Here is a 15,971-nt window from a genome sequence, read left to right on the forward strand (position 1 = left end):
AACCACTGAGCCACATGCCCAGCCCTATTATTTTTAGTTAGAGACAGAGTCTTGCTTAATTGCTTAGTACCTTGCCCTTGCTGAGGCTAGCTGTGAACTCAGATCTTCCTTGTTTCAGCCTCCAGAGCCACTGGGGTCATAAGTGTACGCCACCATGCCTGGCATGTTGTTGTTTCTTGAGGTACTGGGGATCTGGTACAGATCCAGAGACTTGTTCATATTAGGCAAATATGTTCACTTTATTTTTTGAGACAAGGCCTCAGCTGGGCATGATTGAGCAAGGCTTTAAGCAATTTGGCAGGACCCTGTCTCAAAATAAGAAATAAGAAAAAGTCTGGGGAGGAAGAAGTGCCTCTGGGTTCAAACCCCGCTACTAAGCAACAACCATAAAAGGGACAAGGTCTCATTAAGTTTCCCAGGTTGGCCCAGAACTTGCCATCCTCCTGCCTCAGCCTCTTTAGTAGCTGGAATTGCAGGCATGCACTACTGTGCCCAGCCAGAGTCACTCTTTAAATAGTTAAAACAGTGTTAACTCTGGATTCAAGGGAGTATATTATTTTGATATAAATAATAAGATGGTCTTCAGGCCAGATTTGGTGCATAGGCCTGTAAACCCAGACAGGCAGAAGGATCACAAATTCAAAGCCAACCTCGGCAATTTAGGCCCTAAGCTACTTAGTGAGACCCTATCTCAAAACAAAGCTGGAGATGTGACTCAGTGAAATGCCCCTGGGTTCAATCAGGCCTTTAGGGAAGATTAATTATTAAAGTGCTGATTGAATTTTTTAACTTTTTTAAAATTTTTATTTTTATTTTTAAAAATTTTTATTTTTGGTACTAGGATGGAACCCAGGGATGCTTTTATCACCAGATATGCCCCCAGTCCGTTTTTTTTTTAAATGTAATTGTAGATGGACAGAATGCCTTTATTTTACTTATTTTTATGTGGCTCTGAGGATTGAACCCAGTGCCTCACGAATGCTAGGCAAGCACTCTTAACACTGAGCTACAGCCCCAACCTCCCACCCCTAGTCCTTTTTTTTTTTTTTTTTTAAGAGAGAATTTTTTAATATTTATTTTTTAGTTTTCGGTGGACACAACATCTTTGTTTTATTTTTTTATGTGGTGCTGAGGATCGAACCCAGCGATCCTTGCATACCAGGTGAGCTTGCTACCACTTGAGCCACATCCGACCCCTCCCCCCACCCTGTCCTTTTTTAAATGTTGAGACAGGGCATCAGTTCCTGGGGACTTCCATCAGTTCTTGAGGCTGTGCTTAAACATGCAGTCCTCCTCAGCCTCCTGAGTGACAGGGATTACAGGCATGTATCATCATTCATGAATGCTTGAATGTTTTAAAGAACACATGTGGTTAAAAATTTTCTCAGAGGGATGCAGGAGATGTAGGGATTCTCTCCAGGAGAGGGGAGTTCCTGTTTGGAGAAAGGCAAAGAAGGGTGACCCACGAAGAAATGGTTCCTTATCCTTCCTGGGGAATATTAATGGGAAAGTGGGTAAGATTGAATAGGTCGTTGACTGCTTGCTAATGTGACCTGAAAAATGGCTGATGGACACTGTTATCACCTAAAGGGAAAGGTCAGTGTGAACTCTGATACATACACAAGGGAGTTGAATTGGATTATTGTGATATTCAAGTTTGCTGCGTGACCCCTCTGCCTTCTTTGAACTGAATTAAGGATGAATAAATGAAGGGGGATAGGGTTGTTTTATAGGCAAATAATGACTGAGGGAGGAGCAGCTTTGGGAATAAAACTTTTGGGTAGTAACTCTCGATGCTCCTCTGTAACATAGGCAGGAGTCTGGAAGCGGGGGTGGTGTGTCATACAGGATCTCCTGGGTTGGAGCGGGAATGGAAGCTGTTAGGAGACATTGTGACCACAAGAGAGGCCAAGGACTGACCTCCGATCCATTAATTACTTAAATCCGAATCGCAGCTGGGGCGTGAGAAACCGTTGTTGCCAGCCGGGCGCAAAGGCCCTAGGCTGTAATCCCAGCAACTCAGGTTGAAGTCGGAGGATCGCAAGTTCAAGACCGGCCTGGGTAATTTAGCGAAACTAAAAAAGGGCTGGAGGTGCAGCTCAACGACTCATTCCCCACTACCGAAAAAAGAAAGTACAAAAAGTACTTTCAGCAAAGAACGCGCGGGAAGTCCGGAGTTTTCCCGCCACGGTCAAGAGCAAGACCAGTGACGTCAGAGCTCCGCCTCCATGAAGACACTACAGTTGGGCTCCGCCCTTACCAACATGGCGGCAGGCATGGGACCCGAAATAGCTTTCGCTTTGACTCTACTTCCGGGGTGAAGGTGAGACTACCCTGTAGATCCCCACCTCTTCCGCAGACGCCCGCGCGTAGCAGGGAGGTTACTGGACTCTTCGTTCCGCCCCTCTTCCCCCGTAGAGTTCCTGAGTTCCTGAGGCGTGCTGCGTCGGCAACGGTAGTGACGCGCTTTGCCGGGAGAATGGCGGACTCCAGCATGCGCCGCGTGATTCCCAGCGACCTGTATCCCCTAGTGCTAGGCTTTCTGCGTGATAACCAACTCTCGGAGGTGGCAAATAAGTTCGCCAAAGCGACAGGAGCTGTAAGTTCTTGGCTTGGGGCACGTTCTGGGGTGGGATGACCCCAAGGCTTCAGGCCCTGACATGGTTTAGGTTTTCGGGGAGGTCGGTTGGGTCCGCCAGACCAGTTGTCTACGAGACTTGTGTCGACCTATCCAGAGTGATGGGAGAAAGCCGGGGGCATCGACGCCTTCTAACTAGATAGTGCAGAGTCCTATTGCTTTTTCCTGGTGATTCGGGCAGTGGCGGCAGCGTGGGTCACGCGTGGCCTAGGTCACATGGCTGGCAGAGTGCGGAGAGGAGCTAGCGATGCGTCCCACAGCGGGCATGGACTTTGTGGGGGACTTTGTGTTCGCCTAACAAAACATGGTTTGACCTTACCCTCGATGGCACTTAGCTGGGACTTGGGAATAAAATGAAATTGCTTCAAAAATGAAGGCTAGGATTTTCGTTACAATCTAGGTTTAGGACTAGAACTGTCACTTTTTAGATCTATAATCCTGGCCACTCGCTAAACCTTTCTTAGTCTGTTTTTTTTTTTTTTTTTTTTTCCTACAGAAATGTCCTCCACTTTTTAGGATTTTTGCAAGTTTCAGTAAGATTAATATACAAAGTAACAGCCCCAGTTCTTGTGCACAGAAAGTAGGGAGTGAGTGACAACTGTTATCCTAGTTACGGCAATTTATGGTGCTCCAAACACCTGTGAGAACAAGATGATCAGGAATATGAAAGACTTGTAATCTACATCTCAAAAAAAATGAGTTATGCTTGCATGAGGAACACCTTGAGGAGCATAGAGTAGAATTCCTGGGAATGATAGGATAACTAAAAGTAAACTTGTCCTTTTGAAACAGAATCAGGCTGCAAAAGTAGAGGATCAAATTAGTGTATAAAGGACTACCTTAATCTGGAATCCATTCTATGTAATCTAACTGCTTTCATATTGGAACTGTTTTGACTGTTAGGGAGTGTGCATGGAATTGGGCATTTTGGAGTTAGTATTCCTTTTGTTGGGGGAGGGGTTACCCAGGGATTGAACTGAGGGGCACTCAACCACATCCCCAGCCCTATTTTGTATTTTATTTTAAAGACAGGGTCTCACTGAGTTGCTTAGAGCCTCTCTGTTGCTGAGGCTGACTTTGGACCGAAATCCTCCTGCCCAGCCTTGTGCCAGCTGGAGTTAGTTTTTGTCACTAACTTTATGAAGGACTTACTAAAAGCCAGATGCTGTTTCTCACTGGGCTTGGTGGCGCATGCCTGTAATCCCAGCAGCATAGGAGGCTGGGATAGGAGGATCAAGAATTCAAATCCAGGGCTGGGATTGTGGCTCAGCCATAGAGCACTCCAAATTCAGGGCTGGGGATGTGGCTCAAGCCCTAGCACGCTCGCCTGTCATGCGTGCGACCCAGGTTCGATCCTCAGCACCGAAAATTAGAAAATAAATATGGAAAAATTATCTCTCTCTCCCTCTCTCTCTCTCACACTCTCTCTTAAAAAAAAAAAAAATACAATACTGCCTTAACCCTGGCAATTGAGGAAAACCTAAACTCCATCTCAGAAATTCCATTGCTTTATTAAAACCCTTAAAAAAAAATTCAAAGCCAGCCTCAGCAAGGCCAGGTGCTAAGTAACTCAGCGAGACCCTGTCTCTAAATAAAATACAAAAAAGGGCTTGGGGATGTGGCTGAATGTTTGAGTGCCCCAGAGTTCCATTCCTGGTACAAAAAAAGAAAGAAAAAATCCAGATACTGTTTCTGGATGCTAAGCCCTTTCTATGTATTATTGCATAGTCTCCCAACAATTTAATAAGATGTGTAGTACTATCTCCTTTTTATGGAGAAGAAAAGAGTCCGAGAGATTAATTTGCTGAGAGTAATATAGTAATAACTACAGAGGTGAGTTCATCTCTACCTGGCTGTCACTAAGCCTGTACTTTTTTTTTCTTTTGATGCTGGGTATTGAACTGAGGCCTTTTCACAGTCTATCTACCATTGAATTATATCCCTAGCCTATGAGATTTACTTATTTGCATACTGTAAAACCTTGCCATTTTTTGCAGTTATCAGTTTAATTAATAACTGAATAAAATTATTTGTTTTAGCAGTATTGGGGATGGAATCCAGGGCCTCCCATATGCTGTGTAAGCACTCAACCTCTAAGCTACATCCTCAGACCTTAAATTTTATTTGGGGACAAATCTCACTAAGTTGCCTAGGCTGACCTCTAGTGATTCTGCTGTCTCGGCCTCCTGAGTAGCTTGAATTATAGGTACGTAATACCATGCCCACCTTTAAATGCAGTTCTTTTTGGGAGGGGGGGTTGAATTCAAGGGCGTTTGACCACTGAGCCACATCCTCAGCCTTATTTTGTATTTTAGTTGCTTAGAGCCTCACCGTTGCTGAGGCTGGCTTTGAACTAGCTCGATCCTCCTGCCTCAGCCTCCCCAAGTTGATGGGATTACAGGCGTCTGCCACCTCGCCCAGCTGAATGCAGTTCTTTACTGAATATATCACACCACTCTTCTCTGGGAGGCTTATTTCTAGTGGTTTGGTATGAGTAATCCACATTGTACCAGATACCACCTTGTATCAGTGTTTGTGCCCCTGTTTCAGTGTAAGATTAAATTCTTAGATTTAAATGCAACATTAAAGTAAAAGGAATGAACATTTGGAAAGACTTTGATAGTGCCAGGCATGGTGGTGCACTCCTTTAATCCCATCAACTTTGGAGGCTGAGAGGATTGCAAGTTTGAGGCCAGCCTCAGCAACTTAGAAGGAGATGTGGCTCAGTATAAAGCACCCCTGGATTCAATCCCCAATACCAAAAAAAAAAAAAAAAGACATAACTATGGATTGGCAGGCAGGGAGTAGGTGGTGCTACAAACTTCAGGAATATATTTCTCCTAATTTGTGCAAGTGGGAAACGTTTTGTGAAAATTTAACATTTCAGAGTGAATAAATAGATACATAACAAGTCACATTTAATGAAAGTGTAACTCGAAATCTGACTTCTCTTTGAGTAACTAGGATAATGTTTTCTTACCCAGCTCTTTCTTCTCTACAGACACAGCAAGATGCCAATGCCTCTTCCCTCTTGGACATCTATAGCTTCTGGCTGAAGTAAGCCTTCCTTGTTCTAGCTGGGCTCTCTTCTTCCCCCAGGTGGGCTGGGCTGTGTTCCTTGGTTTGAGAAGGTCCCAAATCCCCCAGAAGTTAGCCTAATCTTCCTTAGTAGGTCAACCAAGGCCCCAAAGCGGAAGTTACAGACAAATGGACCAGTGACGAAGAAGGCTAAGAAGAAGAGCTCATCAAGTGACAGCAGTGAGGACAGTAGTGAGGAGGAAGAGAAGAAAGTTCAAGGGCCTCCAGCTAAGAGGGCTGGTAAGGGGGTTGAGCGTGGTGGCTCCAGGAAGATAGTTTGCTTCTTGTCTGAACCACATGATGATTCTTACTGGGACCTGTACTTTCATTCAGCTGTACCTGGCAAGCAGGCCAGTCTGCCTCAGCGTCCTGGAAAGGCTGTGGCCAAAGCTTCAGAGAGTAGCAGTAGTGAAGAATCCAGTGATGATGATGAGGAGGAGGAAGAGGAAGACAAAAAGAAAAAGGCTCCCCAGGTTTGCAGCTTTATGCAAAAAGGCAATTGCTTAAGGGTTTGAAAAGGAAGGAACCTAAAATTGGCCTGTTACTTGTGACCAACTGGGGTGATAATGACTGTTTAGTAGGTTATTATGGGGAAGAAAAGGGATTTTTCATGGAAATTTGAAAATCTGGAAAGAATGTGAAGTTGAAGTTGGGCTTTGAATCTAAGGGAATTCAAATCTGCTTGAGTGGTTTGGGTTCTTCTGGGACACTGTTTAGGTTTCCAGGAATAACAATGTATTTTGTTAGAAGTTGTTAGCGGGATATAGCATAGACAAGGCCAGTATATCAGTGACCAAACTTTTTGTGTCTTTTACTGAGTGTTTTATTCTTGTCATATTCTGCCCTGCTTGGACTTCTCTCATCTGTAGTGTTCCATAAGACCCCTAAAGAATAAAAGGAGGGGTTGAGGATTTAGTTCAGTGGCAGAGTGCTTGCCTAGTATATACAAGGCCCTGAGTTCACTCCTCAGCCCTTGAAAAAAATAAATAAGTAAATTATAAAAAAAAAAAAAAAAGGAAACTTGGATGCCCTTAAGGCACCCAGAAACTCTTACTGATTCCTCTCCTGTGTTTTCTAATAGAAGGGAGTTAAATCCCAAGTCAAGGCAGCCAGAGCTGCTCCTAAGAAAGCCAAGAGCTCTGAGTCTGATTCTGACTCAAGCTCAGAGGATGAGGCACCAAAGAACCAGAAGACAAAGACAACACCTGTGGCAGTGAAAACTCAGGCGAAAGCCCCACCCAAACCAGGTACTGTTTTTGTTCTCAAGATATTGGGTGTGGATGGTTTGGGAGGTTGAGGCAGGAGGATCATGAGTTCAAAATGAGCTTCTTCAACTTACCGAGTCCCTAAGCAACTTGGTGAGACCCTGTCTCAAAATAAAAAGGGCTAGGGATGTGGCCCAGTGTTAAACACCCCAGTACCCCCCGCCCCCCCCCAAAAAAAAAAAAAGGCCAGGGGCCAGAGTGCCCTGGGGACTGGTATTAAAATTGCTCATTAGACACCAGATTGAAATGGTATTGGTTATTGAACTAGAGGAGGTGATCATGAACAGTGTGGGGTTTTTTTGTTTGTTTTTTAAAGAAGACTTCTATAGTTTTCTTTATGATAAAGGTTAGGTTATATTTATAAGAGCTTGTCTGAATAGAGGCTGAGATGAAAGACTTCAGAGGATTTATTTAAATGATTCTTCTCAGGCATACCAACTCGAGTAGATCCTAAAGTAACCAATGGCAAAGCAGCCAGCAGCAGTAGCAGCAGCAGCAGCAGCAGTAGCAGTGATGACTCAGAGGAGGAGAAGGCAACAGCCATCACCAAGAAGGTGATATACCTTTTCTGGGCTCTAACTTTTCTCAGGGAAGAAGTGGCCAGGGGGATGGGAAAAGTCTTCATTCTCAAGCAGAATTGTTTTGGCTCAGTATTTTCCTCTGGTTATCAATTTTTCTCTCGATACAGACTGTACTTAAAAAGCAAGTTGTAGCCAAAGTCCCAGTGAAAACAGCTGTCACCCCTGCACAGAAGAGCTCTAGCAGTGAAGATTCCTCCAGTGAGGAAGAAGAGGAGGAGAAAAAACCCATTAAGAAAAAACCAGGTGATTGGACTTGGGAATTCAAGCTTTATGACTGGCCAGTGCTTAGTTGCAGTCACCACATGGACCTTTCCTTAGAGCTACTTGAGTGCCTTCATGACATGACAGCTAGCTTCTTCCAGAGCTAGGAATCTAAGAAAGTAAGGAGGATGTCACAGTGCTGTGTATAACCTAGACTCGGGATTGAGCCAAGGTCCTTGTGCATGCTAGGCAAGTGTTATGCCTGAGTCAGCCCTTGTATATATCATGTTTTAAACAGGTCCCTACAGTTCAGTCCCCCCACCTTCTGCTCCACCACTGAAGAAATCCCTGGGAACCCAGCCACCCAAGAAAGCTGTGGAGAAGGTACAGCCTGTGGAAAGCAGTGAAGACAGTAGTGATGAATCTGGTGAGTCAGAGATGCTGCTTCCCCCTAAAAATGGGTCTGGGGAGGTTAAAAGAATTAGGAAAATAAAGTTGGGTGTGATGGCACATGAGTGTAATACTAACAGCTCAGGGGGCTGAGGCAGGAGGATTGGGAGTTCAAAGCCATCCTCAGACAGTTTCAGCAAAAGTGAAGCACTGAGCAACTCAGTGAGACCCTGTCTCTTAAAAAAACAAAAACAAAAAAGGGCTGGGGATGTGGCTCACTGGTCAAGTGCCCCCAAGTTCTCTCCTGGTTGGGTTGGGATTCTGGACCCAGCATAATGCCAGTTATTTCTTCCTAGATTCAAGTTCTGAAGAAGAGAAGAAACCCCTAGCTAAGGCAGTCATCTCCAAAGCAACCACAAAACCAAATCCAGCGAAAAAGGCAGGAGGAAGCTCTTCAGATAGCTCAGGTAAGGCATACAGAGGCCCTCAGTGCAGCCGCTATAAGGCTCCCTGAATTTGATTTGGGGAGCTGTTCATTCTGTTTTCCTCTGTCTAGACACTGACAGCTCTGAGAATGAAGCTCCTGCCCAGCCAGCTAGTACCATCAAGAATTCCAAAAGTAAGCCAGCTGCCACTCCCAAGCCACCTGTGGCTAAGCCAGCTACAAATACTAAGCAACCTGCAGGCAGTGGCCAGAAGCCTCTGACCAGAAAGGCGGATAGTAGCTCCAGTGAGGAGGAGAGCAGTTCCAGTGAGGAGGACAATACAAAGAAGACTGTGGTCACCCCTAAGTCCAAGGTGACTGCCAAAACAGCACCGTCTCTCCTTGCTAAACAGGCTCCTCAGAGTGGTGGGGACAGCTCTGATTCAGACAGTTCCAGCAGTGAGGAGGAAGAGGAGAAGACATCTAAATCCCCAGTTAAGAAGAAGCCCCAGAAGGCAGCAGGAGCTATAACGCCTTCTAAGACAGCCTCTGTAAAGAAAGTCAAGGCTGAGAGCAGCAGTAGCTCTTCCTCTGATGACTCCAGTGAGGAAGAGGAAGAAAAACCCAAGAGCAAGGGCACTCCAAAACAACAAGCCCTCAAGGCCAATGGCACCTCAGCATTGACTGCCCAGAATGGAAAATTAAGCAAGGACAGTGAGGAAGAAGAGGAGGAAGAGAAGAAAAAGGCAACAGTGGCAGTTTCCAAGCCAGGTCTGTATCTAGAGAACCTGTCCTCAGTTTTGTTCCCCATGTCTGACAGGATAATACTTTTGCATGTTGGGCAGTGAGAGAAGGCCTAACAGTTTTCTGTTGTGGACCCTCAAAGCCAGCCTCAGCAAAAGCGAAGTACTAAGCAACTCAGTGAAACCCTGTCTCTTAGTTAAAAAATACAAAAAGGACTGGGGATGTGGCTCAGTGCTCAAGTTCAATCCCCGGTACCAAAAAAAAAAAGGAAAGAAAAAATTAGTAAGAAATCTCTGTTTTTTCATTGCTTTTGGCTAAAGTGAAACAGGGCCAACGCATTGTGTGTTTTCTTACTGTTTCTATTGCTTTCCTGGTTGGGTTAGGACCTGGGCCCAGCATAATTTCTGAGGAGGAATGGGAAACTACTATTGAGTCTGGCTTTTTCTTTTGTAGGTTCAGGAAAGAAACGGAAGCAGAATGGGGCAACCAAGGAGACAGCAACTCCTGAAGCCAAGAAGATTAAGCTTCAGACTCCGAATACATTTCCGAAAAGGAAGAAAGTAAGTTGTCTTGTTTTCTTCTCGGGAGCCAGTCTTTAAAAGGAAAATATGCTATCATCTTTACAGTTTGTCCTGGCACCATTCAGCCGCTAAATGACCACATCTTTAATTTCCTACATAATTCTTTAGGGAGAAAAAAGATCATCTTCCCCATTCCGAAGGGTCAGAGAGGAAGAAATTGAGGTGGATTCACGAGTGGCAGATAACTCCTTTGATGCCAAGGTGAGAGGGGATGGTGTTTACCATTCTTGGGAAGTGGGGGAGGCTCAAGGAAGCATTTGAAGCCCTCCAGGTTCAGTTTGTCTTGGGTAGGGAGTAGAAAGAGAAGACATGGGGGCCCTGGCATTGTCCTGTGTGTGTTAATTACCTCTCTCTCCTTACCAGCGAGGCGCAGCTGGAGACTGGGGGGAGCGAGCCAATCAGGTTTTGAAGTTCACCAAAGGCAAATCCTTCCGGCATGAGAAAACCAAGAAGAAACGGGGCAGCTACCGGGGAGGTTCTATTTCTGTCCAGGTCAATTCTGTCAAGTTTGACAGTGAGTGACCTGGGGTCACCTTAGGTAAAACAAGGATGATGATGGGAAGCCACTCATCTTCTCAAGTGGACCTGGAAACCCTCAGCACTGTTAGTGGAGGACAGAAGGTTAGAGTAGGTCCTAAGACTTTGCAACATTAACGTCCTCTCTGGTCCTTTTCTTTGTTCCTAGTTTTGTACAGATTTGTTTTTGAGTGAGTATCAGGGACAACGTAAGAAGAATGTTGTTTTTTTAAGAAAATCATTTTAGTTGTTCCAGTCTTCCTGTTCTGTGGAAGTCCTCATACTAAGAAATTTGTACATTTTATATTAAATCATTTCTTATTGATTTTTGTTGTGATTTTCAGAGGTGATTTCCCACAGATAAAATCTTAATTATTGCTCAAGACATGGTAAAAGGTCACATGAATTTTTATAATTGAAGACTTCTGCCCATGTGAGTGTACATGACCACATTCACCCCTACTTTCCTCAGAGCCCTAATAAGGGGAATTTAAAGAATGGTTAATATATATGTATAGTCTGTTGAGCATGCATTCTAGTTCATTCTCATTCATGTGTCTGGGACTGAAGCTTTCAGCCAGCATGAACCTACCCAATATTTTGGGATAAAATTCACTGTTCTGTTACAGGCAGAATTTTAGTGTGGTGTGAATGCCATGGATCAATTTAAATATTATGTTTTCTGTGATTTTGTCGTTTGCAATACATTTGTTTTTTGTTTGAAAGCAAACTTTTGTATGGTTGAACGGTATTTTTCAACAACTTGACCCTTACTAATGTTATACAAAGTGGAAGACTACATCTTCTCCTGTTTTTACATTGTTGAAAAAAAAATCACATGAATTTTATGTGAAAAGCACATTTTACTTGGTATTTCTGCCTTGGTAGCAGTGGTGACCCAGAATTGATTTAATTAATTCCTACATGGTGGAGAATTACTGATCAAGAATGTTGAAAAAAAAACAACAACAACTGTGATTAAAAACCTCAGTCCTCAGTACAGGTAGATTACATCAGGTGAACCCAGAGGCAACTTTTACATGTTCTCACATAGGTGGAAAAGAACTGTTGCAAAACAGATGATCTGATAAAATTAAGTAGAGTGGGATTGGGAAATCCTAATAGATTATTGTGTCTTCATGTTGGTACATAGGAGCAACTGATTTGTTCAGTTCAGAAACTTAACACTGAAGTTAATAAAAAAACCGGTGAGCAGATCAGGGCCTCTCAGCGTCACCAGTTGCTATGTGTGCTCTTGGAGGACCGAGCTAGCTCGCAATAAACACCTCTTTGCTGCTTACATCAAAAAAAAAAAAAAAAAAAAGGTGAGAAGAGCTGGGGGTGTACCTCAGTGGTATATTTAGCACTTGCTTAGCATGTGCGAGGTCCTAGGTTCAATCCCTACCACCATGAAAAATAACTAGTGAGCAGAGACATGATTACTATCTAAGAAAACTGATTGTAAGACTGAGGTGACCAATGCTGAGTTAGAGCATGGGGGAGGAAAGAATCATTGAGCTTTCTGGAGGTTGGGCAGTTTCTTTCTCGAGAACATGTGCCCCAGCTTTCATTGATGCATTTAGGTCTTTTGTTTGAATTCCATACTCACTAAATAACCTGATAAAATCTGGTTTTCAGTATAACTGCTCTAAGAAGAAATGCACTGTTCATGCTGACATACATATTTCAGTCTGCATGGCAAAAGTTCTACATCTTACCACAAAATAATAAACTGGTTTATAATGTGCCTTGGGAGTCCTATTATTGAATCTGAACCCATCCTGCTCAAATCAGAACAACTTTGGTGCAAAATAGAGCCAGGGTCCACACTTGTGGGTTCACTCCAGAGTCTTTTTGGCAGCACATTCCTGATTCTTGGTCACACCTGGTCTCCTAGTGCCTTTTCAAGGCTTTATTTCCGCTAAACTAGGGGTTGGTAAAATGGCCTGTAGCCAAATTCAGTCCATGGCTGGTTGTTAAAAATTTTAAGTAGGAGTTAAGAATGTTTTTGTATTACCTAGGTTTTTTACATTTTTAAAGGTATCTTCAAACTATAGGGCTGCATGAGGTGGCACATGTGGCGCAAGCCTGTAATCGCAGTGTCTCTGGAGACTGAGGCAGGAGGATTGCAAGATCAAAGCCAGCCTAAGCAACTCGGGGAGACCCTGTCTCAAAATATAAAAAAAGGGCTGGGGATGTGGCTTGGTAGTTAAGTGCTGGGTTCCTAAATGCCTTTTTAAATTTTTTTTTCCCCTTTTAATACTGGGGATTGAACCCAGGGCCTCACATGCTAGGTGGACCCTCTTATCATTGAGCTACATGCTCAGCCCTTTATTATTTTGGGGGGGGTGTGGGCACCAGGGTATGCCAACATGCCTAGGAGCCTAAAATATTCAAAATGTAGCCCATGACGGAACTGATTTTTCCAACTCCTGGTTTAAATCTGTGCCTCATAATACCGACTGAACATAAGAATTATCTGAGAGCTTAAAAACTGTTCCTGTCCCCAGGTCTGTTGAGTGCTCCTTTGTGGGGGGAGGGGTGTGATAGTTAGAAATTGATAAATCTCCCTGGTGAGTCCAATGAGCAAGCAGAATTGAGAACCACTCACCTAAGGGTATTTGAAAATGAATGAACCAGTCTTGGTGGTGCATGCCTAAAATCCCAGCCACTGGGGAGGCTGAGGCAGGAGGATTACAAATTGTAGGCCAGCCTCAACAACCTAGTGAGACCCTGTCTCAAAAAAAAAAAAAAAAAAAAAAAAAAGATGTAACTAAGTGGGGTAAAGTGCCCTTGGGTTCAATTCCTAGTACAAAAGAAAAAAAAAATTGGAGTGTTGGGGGTATAGCTCCAGAGGTAGAGCACTTGCCTGAGGCCTTGTGTTCCAGCACAGGAAAAAAAAAAAAAATAAAGGTATTGTGTCTATCTACAACTAAATAGGTGGGCATGGTGGTGCACACTAACAATCTCAGCAACTCCAGAGGCTGAGGCAAGAAGACTGCAAGTTTGAGGCCAGCCTCAGCAATTTAGTGAGAACCTGTCTCAAAAATAGCTGGGGAGGGCTGGGGTTGTATCAGTGGTAGAGCGTTTGCCTTGCACATGTTAGGCCCTGGGTTCGGTTCTCAACACCACATTAAATAAGTAAATAAATGAAAACAAAGATATATTAAAAAAAAATAGCTGGGGATGTAGATCAGTGGTAGAGCTCCCCTGGGTTCAATCCCCAATACCAATAAAGGATTTAAAAAATTTCCATCTCAGCCCCATTTTCTGGAACTTATGTCTCCTTCTAGAGTTTCTGTATATAGTTATCCCTCATTATCTAAAGGATATGGGTTCTAGGACCCCTAAACCCAATCTCTGAAAATACCAAAATCTGTAATGCTCAAGTTCCATTTATAAATGGCTCCATATTTTGGTATACCTACATGCATACAAATTTAAATCATCTCTACATTGCTTACAATACCTAATACATGCCAGTTCTAGGATATGTGCATTTAACTTTTTTTTTTTTTTTGGCAGTGCTGGGCATTGAACCCAATGTCTCAGGAATGCTTGGCAAGGTTCTACCACCAACCTGCACCAATTGTACATTTAACATGTTGATCATTATTGCCCTATAAAACCATCCTAAATTGTAGTTCTAGCAACAATGCATAAAAGTGCCTCTGCTTGCCTTCTAACCAACATTACTTACCATGTTAATGTCTGCTACTTGGATAAATGAAAATATTATCATGTTATTGGTTTGTTTATGGTTGTTTGTTTTGTGGTAAAACATTAAGTTTACCATCTTAAATATTTTTAAGTGTTAGAGGTGTCAAGTATATTCACATTGTGCAGAGATTTCTAAAACTTTTTCATTTTATAAAACTGAAACTATATCCATCAAACTGTTAATCCTCCCCCAGCCTTGGCAACCATTCTACTTTGTTTTTATGATTTTTGACTACTTTAGATACTTGATATGAGTGGAATCAATAGTATTTGGCTTTTTGTAACTGGTTTATTTAATTTAGCATAATATCCTCTATGTTGTAGCAAATTGCATAATATTCCATTGTATGCATCTACCATATTTGTTTATCCATGTCATTGCTGTTTGTATTGGGTGTACATTTCTCTTATACATTTAATCATTGGTATTTCTTTTCTATCTAGTGTAGCCAGCTCTGTACCTTATTTCAATGAATTTATATTTTTCTTAACGATTTGTGCTTTTTGATATATTAAGCAGATTAGCCATCTATCATGGATTGCAAATATTTGGTTTTCTGGTATTTGCATTTTATAATTGAATACAATGTACATCTATCAGTTTTCTCCCCAGATGAATCAGTTGTGATCTTACTGTTTAAAAACCATAGCCTACCTTATTTTCCTGGTGGTGGTGGTGTTTTGTAGTTGGGGTTGAACCCAGGGATACTTTATCACTGAACTACATCCCCAGGCTTTTATATTTTTTATTTTTGGGAACGTTCTCACTAAGTTGCTCAGGCTGTCCTCCTACTTGGAATCCTGCCTCAGCCTCCCAAATTGCTGCAATTACAGGCATGCACCACCATGTCCAGCTTCTAGGTCTTTTTGAGATGGGGTCTGTGTTACCCAGACTGGCCTCAAATTTGTAATCCTCTTGCCTCAGCCTAATGAGCTGGAATTATAGGCATAAACCACTATGCCCAGCCGCTTGTTTTTCTTTTGCATTTTATGAACATATCTGGAAACTTTTCTTATCTTATTTGCTTTTTTTCTTTGATTTGCCACAGTGGGGATGGAACCCAGGGTCTTATGCATGCTGGACAAGCTCTTCACCACTGAGTTACATCCTAACACTTTTGTGTGTATGAGTGTGTGTGTCTTGGGGTTTGTTTTTTTATAGCAGACTTCTTTTCCTTTTAGGCCTTGCAAAACTAAACTTGTTCATTATCTGCAGCTGATGTGTTACATTAATGAAGCAGTTTAGCAAATTCTCTAACAACATTCACTAGGAAGGTAACCCTAACCTAATCCTAACCCTAACCTCTGTCTTCTGTTTTGTCATATGTAAAATGAGAGTACCCTGTCATCTCAGAGGGTGGTTATTGTAAGTACTGAGAATTTTTCTAATGAATTTAGCATAGTCCCTTTTATTGTAGGCACTATGTCACTGCCACTTGCTCAATAAAAGGATTTTTTTTTTTCTTTCTTGGTGGATTGTAGTTCAATGCTAATATGGCTGTCAGGAAAACAACATTTCTAGGTGACCACTGAATTTTCAGATCCCTCTTGCTCCACGAGTTTGCTTATGCTGTCTGCAGTTACTGAGGTAGCCAGTAGGTGGGGGCTCTTGCTCACTGCATAGGGAGCTAGAGAATATTAATTGAAGAATTAGTTGAGAATACTAGTTGAACCCTTAACAAAAGTTCCATTTAAAAGCTTCAGGAATCACAGCAAGAGAATCTGCTTGTATGTATTCCCTGTGTTCTTTGAGTGAGAGTGAGAACTGGATACAAAAAGAATAAGACACACACACCCTCGTTTGAAACTCCTTGGTTCTGGAGAGTGGTGAAG

At 42.8% G+C, this 15,971-nt stretch overlaps 1 protein-coding gene across 3 annotated transcripts; it reads left to right on the forward strand.

Annotated features, from left to right (window-relative positions):
* Positions 1-2,386: 2,386 nt before the first annotated feature.
* Positions 2,387-12,166, forward strand: NOLC1 (nucleolar and coiled-body phosphoprotein 1). Of its 3 annotated transcripts, none has more exons than XM_081268862.1 (13): positions 2,387-2,599; positions 5,640-5,695; positions 5,808-5,956; positions 6,050-6,189; positions 6,798-6,963; positions 7,411-7,535; positions 7,670-7,805; positions 8,062-8,190; positions 8,510-8,620; positions 8,710-9,348; positions 9,775-9,893; positions 10,022-10,103; positions 10,266-10,402. In XM_081268862.1, the coding sequence occupies exons 1-12, from the start codon at positions 2,480-2,482 to the stop codon at positions 10,061-10,063; spliced, it is 1,932 nt and encodes a 643-aa protein (XP_081124988.1). In that variant the 5' UTR covers positions 2,387-2,479; the 3' UTR covers positions 10,064-10,103; positions 10,266-10,402. The 3 variants fall into 3 exon arrangements, with proteins under 3 accessions (XP_081124988.1, XP_081124986.1, XP_081124987.1); XM_081268860.1 differs by having other exon boundaries at positions 2,388-2,599; positions 9,775-9,881; positions 10,011-10,103; positions 10,266-12,166; XM_081268861.1 differs by having other exon boundaries at positions 2,388-2,599; positions 5,811-5,956; positions 9,775-9,881; positions 10,011-10,103; positions 10,266-12,166.
* The last annotated feature ends 3,805 nt before the right edge of the window (positions 12,167-15,971 follow it).

The sequence above is a fragment of the Spermophilus citellus genome (assembly GCF_964194105.1).
Source record: "Spermophilus citellus genome assembly, chromosome: 15".
Taxonomy (NCBI): Eukaryota; Metazoa; Chordata; class Mammalia; order Rodentia; family Sciuridae; genus Spermophilus; species Spermophilus citellus.